The 15733-nt window shown below is 37.9% G+C and overlaps 1 protein-coding gene across 4 annotated transcripts in view; it reads left to right on the top strand.

Annotated features, from left to right (window-relative positions):
• Positions 1-14877, top strand: part of BICC1 (BicC family RNA binding protein 1) — a 272291-nt gene extending 257414 nt beyond the window's left edge. For 3 of the 4 annotated variants that reach the window (XM_044239535.1, XM_044239536.1, XM_044239538.1), the window contains exons 19-21: positions 3582-3742; positions 6481-6580; positions 12209-14877. In XM_044239535.1, the coding sequence (XP_044095470.1) occupies positions 3582-3742; positions 6481-6580; positions 12209-12339 (392 nt within the window). In that variant the 3' untranslated portion in view covers positions 12340-14877. Of the gene's footprint in view, positions 1-3581; positions 3743-6480; positions 6581-9375; positions 9455-12208 lie in introns of all 4 variants that reach the window. The other variant, XM_044239537.1, reaches the window with a different exon arrangement.
• The last annotated feature ends 856 nt before the right edge of the window (positions 14878-15733 follow it).

Raw genomic sequence — 15733 nt, forward strand, 5'->3', positions numbered from 1 at the left:
AACTTTGGACCCCCTGCCTTCAAGTATTTGGCATAATCCTATGCCACCTCCTCTGTGAAGCCTTCCCCATTTTTCCAGGTGAAGTAGAGGGCATAGTTCTCTGCTTCCATGGCCTTTTGTCTGTGCTTTAACTTAGCACTGGTTATACTTGCATTTTTATACTTGTGGAGAACTTGAGCTTCACAAGCTAGGAAACACATTTATTCATTCAGCAAGCACTCACTCATTGCCCAGGTACTGGGTGTTCTATGAGGCTGCACCTTATTTGTTGTTTCTTCCCAAGAGTCTAGCAGTTCCGACACTTACTAGGCACTCAGTAGATATTTGTTGAATGAACCTATGGCCATGCTCACGCAAAACATCCAGATGATGAGGAAAACACAGGGATGTAAAGGAGCCAAGCTGAATGCTGTCGCATTAGCATCATGGAAAACAGAGGAAAACTGGGCAGACTTGCCCTGTGAAGAGCTACAGAAGGTGAAGAGCAGATCTGATTTTTTAAACTGGCAAGTTAAAGCTGAATTGGCACAAATAGAAAAAAGAGTTTAAAGCACAGAAGCTAGGATGCCTGGGTGGCTTAGTGGGTTAAAGCCTCTGCCTTCGGCTCAGGTCATGATCTCAGGGTCCTGGGATGGAGCCCCACATCAGGCTCTCTGCTCAGCAGGGAGCCTGCTTCCCCTCTCTCTGACTGCCTGCCTCTCTGCCTTCTTGTGATCTCTGTCAAATAAATGAATAAAATCTAAAAAAAATAAATAAATAAAGCACAGATGCTCTGGCTTTGAACAAATGTGGTTGAGACTCAGAATGAGTCCAATGGTTTTGTCTGTAACAGTACCCACACTTCTGGGTTGTATAAATAAGACAAGAATTGATTATGGTAATCACATAATAGGCACCTAATGGCCTTTTTCAAGGTTTTCAATGAATTTGGAATCATGGAACACATAGCGTGGCGTATTTGAAGAATACTTGAAGAAAGGCAGTCTGAATGAGTGTAGTGGACGTGGTCTACTGTCAATTAATTGTTACCTTCAATCAGGTGGGCCATGTTGTCCAGGGTCTCAGATTTGAAAAGGCTGGTCATCATGTCAGCCAGGTCGAAATAAGGAAATACATTCCAAGTACACTGACAGAAGTAGCCTGGAGACTTGCATGGGCATGGTGCCCCCCAAGCAGCTGAGAGGCAGGCTGGTGCTGGATGCAGATCTAGGGCTGGAAATGATCTCTGCTCTGCATCTCAATATAAATTCCCTTTGTGTCTTTCTTTTTCTGCCTTTATCTCCTTTCCCTTCGCTTAACACTGGATAATTGAAATTGATTATACAACTTAGTTGAATTGAAGTTCAGGATTTGGGTTAAGATAGGAAACTCATTAATAAAAAGGAATGATTAAGGAAATTGTTGTTTGTCTTTTGTTAGATGTTTTAAGAGCAGAGGGAGTTTAAAACAATATAGAAACTACAAGTAGTCAAAATAAAAAGAAATATGAAAGAAATTATGTGTCATAATATCACTAAGAACATTTTATTTTAAAACATGATTTTTCACATTTTACTAATGTTTTGCTTAAGCCAACGATATGTAACATATTATCGTTTAAATATATAATCAATATAAAGACATTTTTATGAGATATTTTACATTTTTGTATGTGCTAAGTCTTCAAAACCTGGTATTACCAGATTTCATAAGCTTACAGAACATTTTCATTCCCACCACACACATTTCAGGCACTCAGTAGCCACATGTGGCCAGTGGTTACTGTATTCAACAGCACAGTTTTAGACAATTTTTCTTGACACTCTTCAAAATCGCCAATGTCCAGGTTTTCTTCAGACATCCCTATTTATACCAGTTGTTCCAATGTGATTCTCAGTAAACTCCTTCTTTTATTCTCAGAAAAAGTAAATGTATATCATTTGGACAGTAAATTATATGGTCATCCTGCCAGTAACCTCCCTATTGTCAACTCTGGTGGTTACTCCTGTGTGTTCTTCAAACTCTGCTTTATGTGTCTCAAACCAGCGCCTCACTGGATTGATGACTTTGGGTCGTTACCTTTAAGTGTTGGGGGTCCTTGTCTCTACACTTTCTCCCCACAAGAGATAAAACATCTGTTTTTTAGGGGCACCTGGGTGGCTCAGTGGATTAAGCCTCTGCTTTCGGCTCAGATCATGATCCCTGCATCAGGCTCTCTGCTCAGTGAGGAGCCTGCTTCCTCCTCCTCTCTCTCTCTCTCTCTCAATCTGCCTGCTTGTGATCTCTGTCAAATAAATAAATAAATAATCTTAAAAAAAAAGAAAAGAAAAGAAAAAAATCCGTATTTTAATACGTGTTTTTTAAAAACTTTTAAGTAGGCTCCATAAACTCATGGAGTTTATGGGCTTAAACTCATGACCCCAAGATCAGGAGTCCATGTCCCATCAACTAAGCCAGCCAGGCACTCCTAAAACATCTATTTTTTAAGAGAAAGAGAAACTTGATCAGGAAATTCCTTCCACTTGAGATATAGGAAGTATATATACTCTTAGTTGGGAGATTAAAATGGCCAGAGAAAGTGATCAGTGGCACATAAAAAAGTGTAGAACTGGATTCTTAGATTTGGAGAATGCATTGACCAAAGGAAATTCCGTGTATCTAATTTGCTATGTGAGTGCCCTCCACTCTCACCAGTCTGGGAATCCTTCCTGAAGCTGCAACTTCAGTATAAGAGGAAGAATCCCCACGTGACTGAGAGCCAGTTGTTGGTCCGGGAGGTAGGGATGGCTACACAGACAGCTCTGCTAGGTTCTCCGAAGCATCTCTGGAAGAGTGGGTATTTGGCCAAGTGCTTGGCATGGCTCCCTAGTCCATCACCCAGCAGTGCATGTTATTGGGTCCGAGAACCACAGACAATCTGGAGAAATCTTTGTCCACCAAATCAGCCACAGAGTCAAGGCCAGTTCAGCATTGATGTCTTTGAAATTTTCTAGGTTAACTAATGTTCATAAGTTAAATCCAGAAACTGTGCCACCATTCTTACACCTCATATTTTCTCTTAACTTTAAAAGTGCTCTGTTTTGTAAACTAACTGCCCAATTATATTTTTGTAAGGAATGGGATTTACATGTTGCAATATCCTATAATTCCTTTGACCCCAGGAAATCACAAGTGTGGATACAGAGGGCCATCCTGCTTTCCAAAAGGAGTCTGGACGTACAGCAACTTTCCATACCTTTATTATATCCCAGGGATCTTTCTTCCAATTTCTCATTTAATTCATATCAAATCAATTACAAAGAGCAAATGTTTCTGAATGCTCAGGGAGAATATGATTAATGATTATTAACTACAGAGGCACTGCTGCTGAGTTGCTGCCTCCCAAGTGTAACTTTTTAATGGCAGGAGCCTCCCTGAAAGCAGTAACCCGCATTTCATTAATGAAAAGCCAATGTTTCAGTAAAGAATTGCTGTATTCAGGCAGCTACTGCTCCGTTCAGCCCCACAATGAAATCTAAAATATTTGAGTGATTAAAATTTTTAATTAAACCATGTTGTCTCTGGGCATTTACACTTCAAGCTGGTCTCTGCTTGCCTTCCAGCGGAACACTATCTCAGCAGTAGCAATTACATGGACTGCATTTCTTCGCTGATGGGAAGCAATGGCTGTAACTTGAACAGCTCTTTCAAAGGCTCTGACCTCCCTGAGCTCTTTAGCAAACTGGGCCTGGGCAAATACACAGACGTCTTCCAGCAACAAGAGGTCAGTCACTGCTTGTTTATTTTCCTGGGCACCTTCATTTTGGTTGTACGTATGATGGCTTCTAGAATGAAATCACTCATTGACCTATGTCTGTGCTTTCACTGAGCATTTACTAAAGTCTCATAACTTGTTTTTGCTGCTAAGAAAAATGTCATATCATTTCTTACTTATTTAGTGCAACTAGTAAACACAGGATAGCAAAAATAGAGAAAATTTGGTTTCCAAGAACACACCATCCCCAGTCTGAGCTAAAAGACCTAACCAGTTTATTGATTCATAGGAACTTTGGACTCACAGCTCCCTCAGCAGCAGTCTGTATTTAAGATCATTTCAGCCCTTAATCTTTGTTACCTTCATTGGTGGCACTTTTAAAAGACCGCATCTGAAGTAAAATCTGTGGTTGTTTTTGACCCCATCTTCGTCATGTTGCTGAATCTGTTCCCACAAAATAGAATGTGCTTTTTATATATGTTAATTTATTTGTTAATCTACTACTTGGCTTTTGCCTGAGCTAAGACAGAAATGCGATGTCTTCTTAAACATCACCACCATGAATTTTGGTCATACCAATAAGCGATGGCTATTTATGCTCTGACTTAAAGAGAGAGAAGAGCCCCTGAACATGATTCTTTCTATTAATGCCGTCATGTTACTAGGGCACAGCTAACCCAGTGCAATAAAAAGTTAGAATATTTCAGTAAACGTATATATTTTTCAAATCCAGACATGGTTTAAGTTTTATGCTAGTTTGGCTTAGTTGATACTAGAGAACATCTGATTAAGTCAGTAATTCCCAAGCACATATGCATCAAAAAGAATCTAAGATTTTTTTATTACACAGTTTATATCATAAATTTATGCCCATGGTTCATTAAGTAATTGAGTTTAATTGGTGAACTTTTTTGTTTTTTAGCACCAAAAAAATGCTGTCGTGTATATTGGATTTCAGCGTATTGATTTTGTTTTCTTTTCCCTGAATCTAAATTAGTGTTCATTTAACTGAGTTAAATGAACTCTCTAAGCTGAATAACACTTTTCCTTATCAAATGCATTAAAAAACTGCATTTACTGATTTAGTTCTGCTGGTTAGACAAGGGTAGCTGATTGAGAAGTTCAAGGGCAGAGTATTTTAACTTGTCCAGACAAAGAAGGTTTTGAAGTAAAAGATTGGTTGTTATTCAATAATATTTGGATTTGTTTTGTCTGTGTGTATTTAATATTTAAGAAGCATAGAAATAAATTTATTAAAGGTAATTCTTATCTATTTACTCCAAGAAGGAAGAAAGCAGGACAATATAAAGTCAGACTGCCTTTATCAAATATTTATTAACCAGACCAGAGGTCAGCAAAGGTACTTCTTAACCATTTACTCCAAGAAGGAAGAAAACAAGATAAAATAAAAGCCAGACTGCCTTTATTGAATATTTATTAACTAGAGCAGGGGTCAGCAAACTGTAGCCTGCAAACCTGCCTGATATCATAAATAAAGTTTTATTGAAACACAACCACACTCATTCATTTACATACTATCTGTGGCTGCTTTCAAGCTCAAATAGGAGAGTCAAATAGTTGCAAAGGAGATAATTTGTCCCACTAAGCCTGAAATAGTTACTCTCTTGCCCTTTAGAAAGAGAGGATCCCTAAAATAGAGAATCTCTATTTAATTGAATTTCTAAAAACTTATCTTTCGACTTGATAGATGAAAAGGTTTTCTAAGATATACCTTCAAAATGAAAACAGAATATCTCAAAATAATTTCTATATAATTTGAATGAAAAGTGCAAATTTGGTTGTTTCTTTCATGTAGGATATTTTCTAATACTCAGATATCACTTAACAAGACTTTCCCATTAAGTGACCTTGTGGGATTTAGTTTATTGTAAGCAAGTTGAATATTCATTTTTAGCCACTTTCACAGATGATAAGTCTAAGTACATCATTACTAGCCATAGCTGTAAGTTTTTTTACACTTTCAGTGAGCCCATTGCTTTATATCTCCAATCATATTTAATGCCCACTGGAGCCCCATAGGGTACAGTATTATCAACCCTAGGTGCCCACAACTAGTAATGGCAGAGGCAGAATAGAAAGCCAACTCTCTCTGGCTTCAGAGCCCATTACCTTTCTGTTACTCCACAGTGTCTTGAAAGGATGGGTCATATTCTTGAGCTACTTTGTTGCTAATGCCAGAGAGGGCAATTACATTGTCCCTGGAAATACCTCTTGTATGCCACTGTTGAAGATAGTTTGCCAGGCTGAGCCAAGTGAACCATGTGTCTGATGTAGTTTAGGAATTCTTCTCTCAATTGTTATATAGAACACAGTGGAGGATACCAGAGATGGTATTATTCAGTTTCTTTTTATAGCGCTACGCTTAACCAATTCAGAATCCAAAGCTAAGAAATAGTTTCTCTCTTCTGGACAAGTATGTATCTTTCCTCTTATGAGTTCCCCAAAAGTATAGAATTTGCTCTGGCTGCCAGAATGCTAAGACCTAAATATTTAATCTCAATTGCATTAAATTACTGGCTTGGCTTAAGTTTTATGCTAGAATCATCACTTCCATTTCACCACCTTTGTTACTTAGCCCTTGTCCCCTCGGTTTGTGACACCACTGTTCCTTTTTGGAAGTCGGCATATTAGTAAATGGAATATGTGTAATAATGAGTTGAACTTTTAGTAAGCAAGAAAATAAGTGCTTAATATATTGGCTATTTATATTACTTTTTCACCGACAGATCGATCTTCAGACATTCCTCACTCTCACAGATCAGGATCTGAAGGAGCTGGGAATTACGACTTTTGGTGCCAGAAGGAAAATGCTGCTTGCTATCTCAGGTGAATATAAATCCTCATACTCACATTTTAAAATCTGAATAACGTCTGCCCATGGCCCCAGCCAGTGGGGCTGGTTCTGTCCATCAACCACTTGCTTACACGCTGACACCTTGTGGTTGTGGTTCTAGAGTGTTTTCCCACTAACAGTGTGACAAATGCTGAGAACATCCCTACTACTCCTTCATCAAGGCGTTGGCCTGAAGACCTGCCTTGACAATGTTGTTCTTTAAAACAGATCTCTTCAGCAAGATCTAACCAAAATTGCCCTTTGCAGAACTTAAGAATGGGGGAGAGGTGGAATTCTCCTTGTCATGGTTGTGTTAAGCAATAATCATTGGGAATAAATACTCTGGTTTGGCTCTCATGTTCCAACTGCATGTGTCCTTGTCTGCCAGCTGAGATACTGCACCAGAGAACAAGAGAAGGATCCTTCCTGTAGCTGGAATCTGGCAATATTATCTTGCTTTAAAATTTTTCCCAAACTCTTAATAGAATTTGTGAGTCAAAGAAGGGTGTAGTATCCTGAATCTAGTTACAGAATGAAGGAAGATAATGTTGTCTGTCTCCCAGACCACCTTTTTTGTGCCCCTGTTGCATATTCTTTGTATTAGAAAACATTCTTATGTGTATTTCCTGAGTACCTGCCATTTAAGAGGAATTCAGCTGGGTGGTGGGTGGTGAGTCAGGATTCTGCAGATATATAGCCATGTACCTCAAAAAGTAGTTTGGAGAAATATAACGGCAAAAATAAAAAGGGCAAAAAAAAAAAAAAAAAAACGAGGTTACTTTTTGAAGTTCTGATGAAGTTCATTAATATCACTATTATATGTGTGCCAGTTTCTCAGAAAGAGACACCAAGGGCAGAAGCCAAGTGTTAGGTGTGGTGGGAAAATGACTTTGCCTTTTCAAAACATTGAGTTTTGCAGACTCTTGCCTTTATGAGGCCAGCGGTGCCATCCAACCAGTGCAAGTCCTTTCCAGCGCAAGTCCTTTCCAAATAGCATTCACTTATCAGATCAGCAAATAAAATAAAAACCTGTCATTTTCCATTTAATTTTAGCCTGAGATTGCATCCCTCTCCCAACCCCATCAGAAAATTTTATATATAGACCTAATACCTGAAGCACATACAAGCAGAGCAGCTCTGAAAGAAGGGTGGAAATTCAGCAACTGAGCAGCCTGTTAGGGTCCTCCGTGGATAGGGTTCTGCAGGCGTCAGTTGGAGAAGTCTTCTCCCCCTCCTGTGCACCCACATAGTTGCATTAATGAAACCCATAAGGGCAGATGCTTTTTCTTGTTTCATTCATAAGATCACATTTGTATAGTAGAAAGAGCACTGTGTTCACATAAGGAGATCTGGGCTTTGCCTCTGCCGAGGCATTAGTCTTTGGGTGAGTTTCCAAACCTCATTTGGTTTTAGTTTCTTAACCATGAAGGTGGGTTGGAATAGATGATTGTGTAAGATCACCTTCCTTTCCTAAGATCTGTCCTTCCATGCGCTGTGTCATCAGGGGTAGTGAAAATAACCGACAGTTTTAGCAGTGTATGTGATTAGCAGTATACCCTTTTGTTCTTTCTCTTTCTACTGCCTGTGGCAATAGGATAATTTGCAATTTGCTTACTCTGAAGCTTAGCCCTAAATGCTATTTCTAGACTCAAATTAACCTTATATATGTTTACGTTCTTTTATTAATTTAAAAAAGAAATTAAATTGATATACTACTTAAAATTGATGAACTCACATAACTGAGCCTGTAGTGTAAATATATACTTGTGAGCAGGCACCTTTATACCAGAGAAGTTTATGTCCTAGAATTTGATAATTATTCACTAGAAAATCATAGAATGTCAGGGACCATATGATGAAAATTAAGGTCTTTCTTTGTGCACCCAAACTTTGTAAAGCTTCCAGCAACAAGCAGATATCTCTAAATCATTGGGACCTTTATCCTGGAAGACATTTGTGATGTATTCCAGATGGGTTTTGGGGAGTAGAGTAGAAACAGGAGGGGTTTTGAAGCTTCTTAATTTTTTTTTTTCTCCATTCATCCTCAGTGTGGTTCTGTAGTGGTTATACACTACTTCTGTAAACCACCTCTCTCAATGGGGCTCACAGGTCTTCTTGCTTTTAAAGGAAATTAGAGGCTTTGAATAGATGCCTTATGAATGTTCGGCACAGTGTGAAGTATTCGATTATTTTAAGTATGATTTTGCCTTACTTTGTTGAGTGTATTTGTTTGAACCTGGTAAATTGTTTTCTCTGCAAGTAATAAGTTTTTATTGAGAAACCCTTTGTCAAAAAACTTCTTTTTCCAATTCAGCTCATCTGATAACAAAGACATCCATTCCTAGTCTCAGAACATTCCATTTCCAAGGACAGAATGCAGGATAGCTGGGCAGCTTTTACTCATGTTTGTCTTGTGATTATATAGTTGGTTAGATACAGAGTTTGCTCAAAATTCCTTTCTAAAATTTTATAGATTTTTAATTTGTAATCAGGGTCGTTCTTTCAGTGTAAGGTTTTATTTTGTTTTTAATCTTGGGCCCGAGGACATTTCTCTTAATGTCATAGAAGGAGAGGAGATTTATCTCTAATAGAGACAGATCAGAGGGGGGGAAAATGGTCTTTTTTCAAATCTATGATTTTTTGAAAATTCTTTGATTTCTCTTAGAATATTTTAGTGAGCGATTAACTAAATGTACAGGGACAAGGTAAAAGGAACTTTAACATCCTGTAGACAGGCTTCCCACATCGGCCTCAGGTAGATCTAACATTTCCTGACCTATTCTTTTAGTTTGTGACTCTGTTCAGACCCGCAACAAGATCCTGAGAGCTGCCAGGATTGTGTGAACCTTGGAATTTCAAAGAAAAAGGTTGGTATTTTCCCAAACTATCTCTTAGGTTTACTTGAAAAAAATCAGGAGGGAGTTTGCTTTTTAATATAAAAAAGAACAACAAAAATTAAAGTCTCTTCAATAGGACTTGATCTTCAATAATCTCTGGAAGATTTATCTGTTTCACATTTAGAAATATATACCTTAGAAATTATTTAGAAATTATTTCTTTAGGGAATGGATGAATTCCTTCATGATCATTTTATGCTCTCAAAAATCTAGTTGATGTGACTTTCCAGAATAAAGTTTTCAATGTCTCTTTTAAAAATGTGTTTGTCTTCAGTGGCCCAGTTTCTTCATGTGCTCAATTGTACATGTTACGTGTGCTAGGGGAGACTGGTGTTTCACCTGTTCATTCCTCTTCCTTCTCGATAGTACGGCAATGTTTTCCTGATTCATGGGTTATTCTCTCATGAGAAAATGGAGACCAAATACTGTCCTCTAACTAGAAGGTGATAAAACTTTCCCAAGCCACGTACTTTTAAGGGGATTCATTCTTAACTCTCTTACAGTTGCCTTTAAATACATTACATTCTGTCTTGATTTCTGAATCTGTTTTTTAAACAAGATACATGTGTTCAACTTTTAGTAGGAATGTCATTGTTACAGTGTTTCTGCAAGAGTTTGAAGGTAGCCATCTATAAAGGAGCCTGCATATATCTTGCTTGTGCAGATATCTTCCTTGTTTCTCCAGAGTTTTAAAGATGTGTTTTTCTGTTTAAAAAATAAATTTGGTATCATGAAATCTGAAATATAACTGTATTATCTGGCATACCTGAAACTACTGATTTTTTTAAAATTTGTATTCTGATGCCTCAGTTGGTCTTCTCTACTTGGATGGACCACTGGAGCCCAAAGCCCAGGACATGGACCTCTATGTAGGCAGATAGAGTTTCAGCCTGTCACTTAAACGTTATTTTTAAAACTCAATTTTCTTATCTAAAATGGAGAATAGTGGGTACCTGGTGGGTCAAGTCGGTTGAGCATCTGCCTTCAGCTTACGTCATGATCCTGGCCTCCTGGGATGGAGTCCCATGTCCAGCTCCTTGCTCAGCAGGGAGTCTGCTTCTCAGCCCCTCCCCCTGGCTCATTCTTTCTCTCTCTCACACTCACTCTCTCTCTCTCAAATAAATAAAATCTTTAAAAAATATGTATAAATAAATAAAATGGAGAATAGTAATATCACTTACTCCTTAAGGAGGACTTAAATAGGACAAACCAAATCATAAAGTGCTTATCTTATAATAAGCACTACTAAATTTCTGTTATTTTTGTTCTGCCCTAAGACCTCACTGTGACCAAAAGAGAGATGTCTCCACTCCTGCATCACCCCTGTGGGGCAGACATTTACATTTTGGAAGGTAGCGGAGTGAAATGTTAAGGGTGCTGGTTCATCTTCCAGAACTTGGGAGATGAGTGCACATCCAGCCATATGGCTGTCCCTAGCCACCTGTGACCAACCCACTGCAATCTGAATCTCTTGTTCTGAACCCCAGCACTGGTATAGCCATAGCTTGCAGTGCGACTTCAGAATTGGAAAGGGGACTGTACCTGTGTGTGGTGGTGTGAATGTTTTGAGTTACTGTGCAAATGCACATCCTGGATCGCTGGCTCTACTCCTGTAAAAAAAAAAAAAAAAAAAAAAAAAAAAAGGAAGGCAGGGAAGGCCGGAGGAGGGAGGGAAGGAAAAGACAATACAACTTTAATCACATCAACTATATAATCCCATTATTTGATACTTCGGTTTGATGGCTGTGGGCTACTCTAATTTCCAGAGTTTGACAATTCTCTTTACTGATATGAGTTCATTAGTAGGAGTTACATCATTTGGTTTGAGGATTTGTAAATACGTGTGTTGGGGGAAAGGGGACTGTTGCATAGTGATAAACAAGGTGGACTGCTTCAATTAATTTTTTCCTTTCTGATTAGTAATTTCTGGTTGATGAAAGGCAAAGTAAACTGTGTTTTTTTCAGGACTCTGGTTTCTTTAAAATGAAATGAAAACATCTTAGTTTTTCCCTGAGAACTTGAGTTCAAGTATTAGTTCTTTTCAGTTACAATAATTTCACAAACCGTTGGTATTTTTACTAGGTTGATTTTTTTATTCAAAGGAAACTCCTGCTGATACAGTTCCTCACATAACTCTTTCTGACTCAAGGAGCAGAGGCATCAGGAGTCAGAGGAGCCATTGGGCTGTGGCTTAACACTTCATCGTGCTCCTTCGTTATTCTCACATTTCTGTGTGGAGTTTCCTTTTCATGTCTGACTTCAGTAATTTAATGAATGCTGTGTTTGACATGGATGAGTTCAGTAGCTGTAATAATTTTCTGTGTCATTGGTAATACACCCTCTCATATGCCTTTCACCACCTCTGATGGCTCCCGTTTCCTTGCCTCTGCAATGACATTTGAGATAGTTCAAACCGGTTAATTTGTCTACCAGGAATATAGAGGGTTCTGAGAACATGACATACCTGCCGGATAGTCTACAAACTGCAATAAAAATGATTTACTGTCCTTGGTTCTCTCACTACCAACATGCTCCACTTAATATCAGACTTTCTAGCATTTCAGAAATGTCTTGACCAGCAGCTAAAACTTTTCCTTTTGCTACCAGATTGAGTTTCCCGCCAAAATCCTTCTGTGTCACCATTTTCTGGGCTCTACTGCCTTATCCCGTAGATTATAGAACTTTTCTATTGAGCTTCTAACAATTCTCTCTTTTTCTCTCTAGAACTAAATAAAAATCGAAGAAAGCTTTTTGAACCACCAAGTGCACGCACCTCTTTCCTGGAAGGCGGAGCGAGTGGGAGGCTACCCCGTCAGTATCACTCGGACATTGCTAGTGTCAGTGGCCGCTGGTAGCAATATCCTCGAGGCATGCACCCGCCAAATCTGTCAAGTTGGACACAGGAGATCTGTGAACAGCCTTCACTGCACACCGTCCTCAGTACTCTGGGTGTCTGGTATCAGGACCAACGCATCTTACTCAAACCTGAACTTTGTGCCAAAAAGCAAGAAAAGAGAGAAGGTGATCTTATGTCATCATACAGAAATGCCACATTTGGATGACTTTTTTTAAATGGCAATCCGACAGAACTTGCAATTTGAGGGTAGGGCTTTATTTCCTGTTTTTATTTACCTAAGTAATGTATGCACTGATTTTTTTTTACTTAAAATGAAGGATTAATTGACATCTGGGATGCCAGAAAACTTAGAGGTTCTTTTTGTTTGCTTGTTTTGTTTAGGGATTTGGGGACTTTTTTTAAAAAAATAATCAAAATGGAATTTTCTGGTACTGCTTTAAAATAATTATTGAGGTCTTTCAGCACTTTACACTTTCTAATTTCTCGTCCTGTGGAAATCATGCCTCTTTCTCTCAACTTTCATGTCACCTGATGTATTGGTACAAATCAGATTTAGGCATACTTTTCTGACAATCAAATTTTTATTTGAAATGGTACTGGATTATCAGTTTTATGCCAAATATTCTGACTTTGGGAAATGTAAATGACTCCCCTTGGTTCTGGACCAGTTCTGTTCATTTATATCAACATCCTAGAAATAATTAGCAATTAACCTATTTCACATAACAGGTACAAAGAAAGACCAGATGGACTTTGCAATATTAACCCTTTGCAGTCATCATATTTAGCTGCTGCCTATATTGCTAAAATGATTTTAATGGTTGTCTGAAGGCAAAGGGATATTCTTTAGTATACTGCCACTAAAGGACACTTATTTATATCAAACTTTTATTTTTAGATATTATAAGCATACAGTACATAACTGATTAAATTGATATCTACTAGAGATTTATGGTAGAGAATGGACGGCATTCAATAACTGGAGCCCTAGATTGTCACTTTATTTAAAAAAAAGACAAATAATCATCTGACAAGACAGCACTGTTGCCATTAAGAGGAAAAATAGATTACTATCCTTATCATGTACACTCTAGCTGTGCTCCATATGGTCACAGGACTTTCAAAAACCATATCTGTCTGCTTGAAGTAGACTTGTGTTTGTTGAGAACAGAAAGGCTTTATTTAAGTTTCCAGGGTGACAGTTTATAAAAACAGCGGAGTTCCAAAGGAAGACCCAAAAAAAAGACTATTTTCTAAGTGGCTAGACTCATTGTTACTATCTTATACTGTGAAAGTCCAAGAAATCAGGCAACATTGTTTCCTAGGTCTTTTCGGACATCTTACTATAGATTTATGAAGGGTTTTCAATTCATGAAGAAAATCACTAAGTGCCTCTCTTTCTTCAAGGCAATATTATTTCCAAGTGTATTGATTTGTTGGAAAACTTTCCCATAGGAAATGTTGTGAATTACCTGTACTGTAATGACTTATTTATGTTCAGTATTCAAGACTTTCTACATGGACATAAACCACTGTCACACATTCTCAGCAGAAGGTATTACATAAGCCTACATAACAATTGGGGACTTTCATACAAATGTGAGATTAGAAAGATTCGCCAGATATTTTTCCATGACTAAGTCTTTCCATTAAAGTAAGAAAAAGAATTGAAATTTTGCACTCAGAAAAAAATTTCACCTTAAAAAATAATATTGGTAACCTGGAAGGCATAAGTAATGGGCCTGTCATAAAATTATATCCGTAATGACAGCACGAAGGGCATGCCCATTCCTAACTAAATCTTGCATGCTTAGGTGTGAGAACTAAATTGCTTCTTTTGCGAGTACAACAGAATCATCCTGTGCACAAGTCACATGAATACGATGGAATTCCCTGCTTTACGTGGCTGTATGGACACATCACGCACACATTCAGCACAGGGTAAGAATTTGGATTCATTTCCTGTTCCACTCAGTGCTATAAGTTTCATTTCTTTAATAAGACCTTCCTAAATTTGAAAAAATAATAACATCATTTAGAGCTCTTTCCCCAGCTCTACCATGCAGTTGTAATAGGAGGAAGATGGGATGAATTCACAGTATTAAGTTGATAACAGGTTTTATGAACAGTGCTTTGATACTATGCCAAAGAGAAAACTGTCCCAGTTAAACTAGATTAAATAGGGTGGCTAAAAATTTAAAACAAAAACAAAAACAAAAAACACTGGAAATTACTTTTCTCACTTTCTCTTGATGCAATGAAGGGAATATGACACTACAGTATATGGTGTTGTCAGTGTTATATGATGCACAAAATATTTGGATTATTTGAATAAATGTTAGCTTTTAATCAGTCTGTGCCTTAATAGTGACCGGTTATCTGTAAATAGAGAACAGATACAGATTGTATTTTTGTGGGGGGTTTTTGTCCTTCTAGTGATTTTTTTTTTAAATGAGAGATGGAATTAAGCATTGAAAATGGGAATTTTTCTAAACTAATCAAGTGTTATATGAAAAATAAATTTATATAACCCCTTTGTATTGCCCTTGCTAAATGAAATGTATCTTTTTAATGTTTTTTTTTTTTTTGCCTTTTTCAGCAGAATTGGAAGATGTCTCTGTAGTAGCACTGAGCATGCATTCTCTCTTCCTGTTGTTTTGCATTGGCCATCCTCATTTTCATCCAGAAGCTAAGGCACTTTATTTTAGCCAGTGAGCTCGGGACCAGTAATCAATCATTGTTTCTCTGGCCACCCATAGGTATATACCAAAAGAGTAAGATTACACATTTTATTCTTGCTCTTTCTTTCTTTTATAAAGAATCAAATGTCTGACCACTTTGACAACCTCATCCATCAACAGAGGAGCTCTTTCCTAAAGTTATGCTGGGCTTCTTGACCCAGGGTCCTGTTTCAGAGATGGACTGTCGTGCTGTCACACTGCACACCGAGGCCTCACTGTGCCTTGTGCTGAGATTTTATCTGAACTCATCTTCAAATGGAATTAATATATTGCCAATCCTGAGAGTTGTTAAATCTCAAGAAAATGCTAACCTTCCACTTATTTATGCTTCCAGAAATACATCCACTTGAATTACCTGTGCCAGTGGTTCTTTAATAATGTTTCTAGCACAAGAGTTCTTTAGATAACTGAAATGTTATCTATAAACCCAATATTAAGTTATTCATTCGTTCATTTTTCTATAAATACATAGGGCTTAGTAAGTACCAGGCCCCGTTCTAGGAACATTAATGGAAATAGTATGGGACACCTGGGTCGTATAGTTGGTTAAGTGCCCAGCTCTTGGTTTCAGCTCGGGTCATGATCTCAGGATCATGGTATGGAGCCCTGCATTGGGCTCTGTGCTGAGTGGAGTGTGGATTCTGCTTAGCT

This window comes from Neovison vison, chromosome 2 (assembly GCF_020171115.1).
Source record: "Neovison vison isolate M4711 chromosome 2, ASM_NN_V1, whole genome shotgun sequence".
NCBI classification, from domain to species: domain Eukaryota; kingdom Metazoa; phylum Chordata; class Mammalia; order Carnivora; family Mustelidae; genus Neogale; species Neogale vison.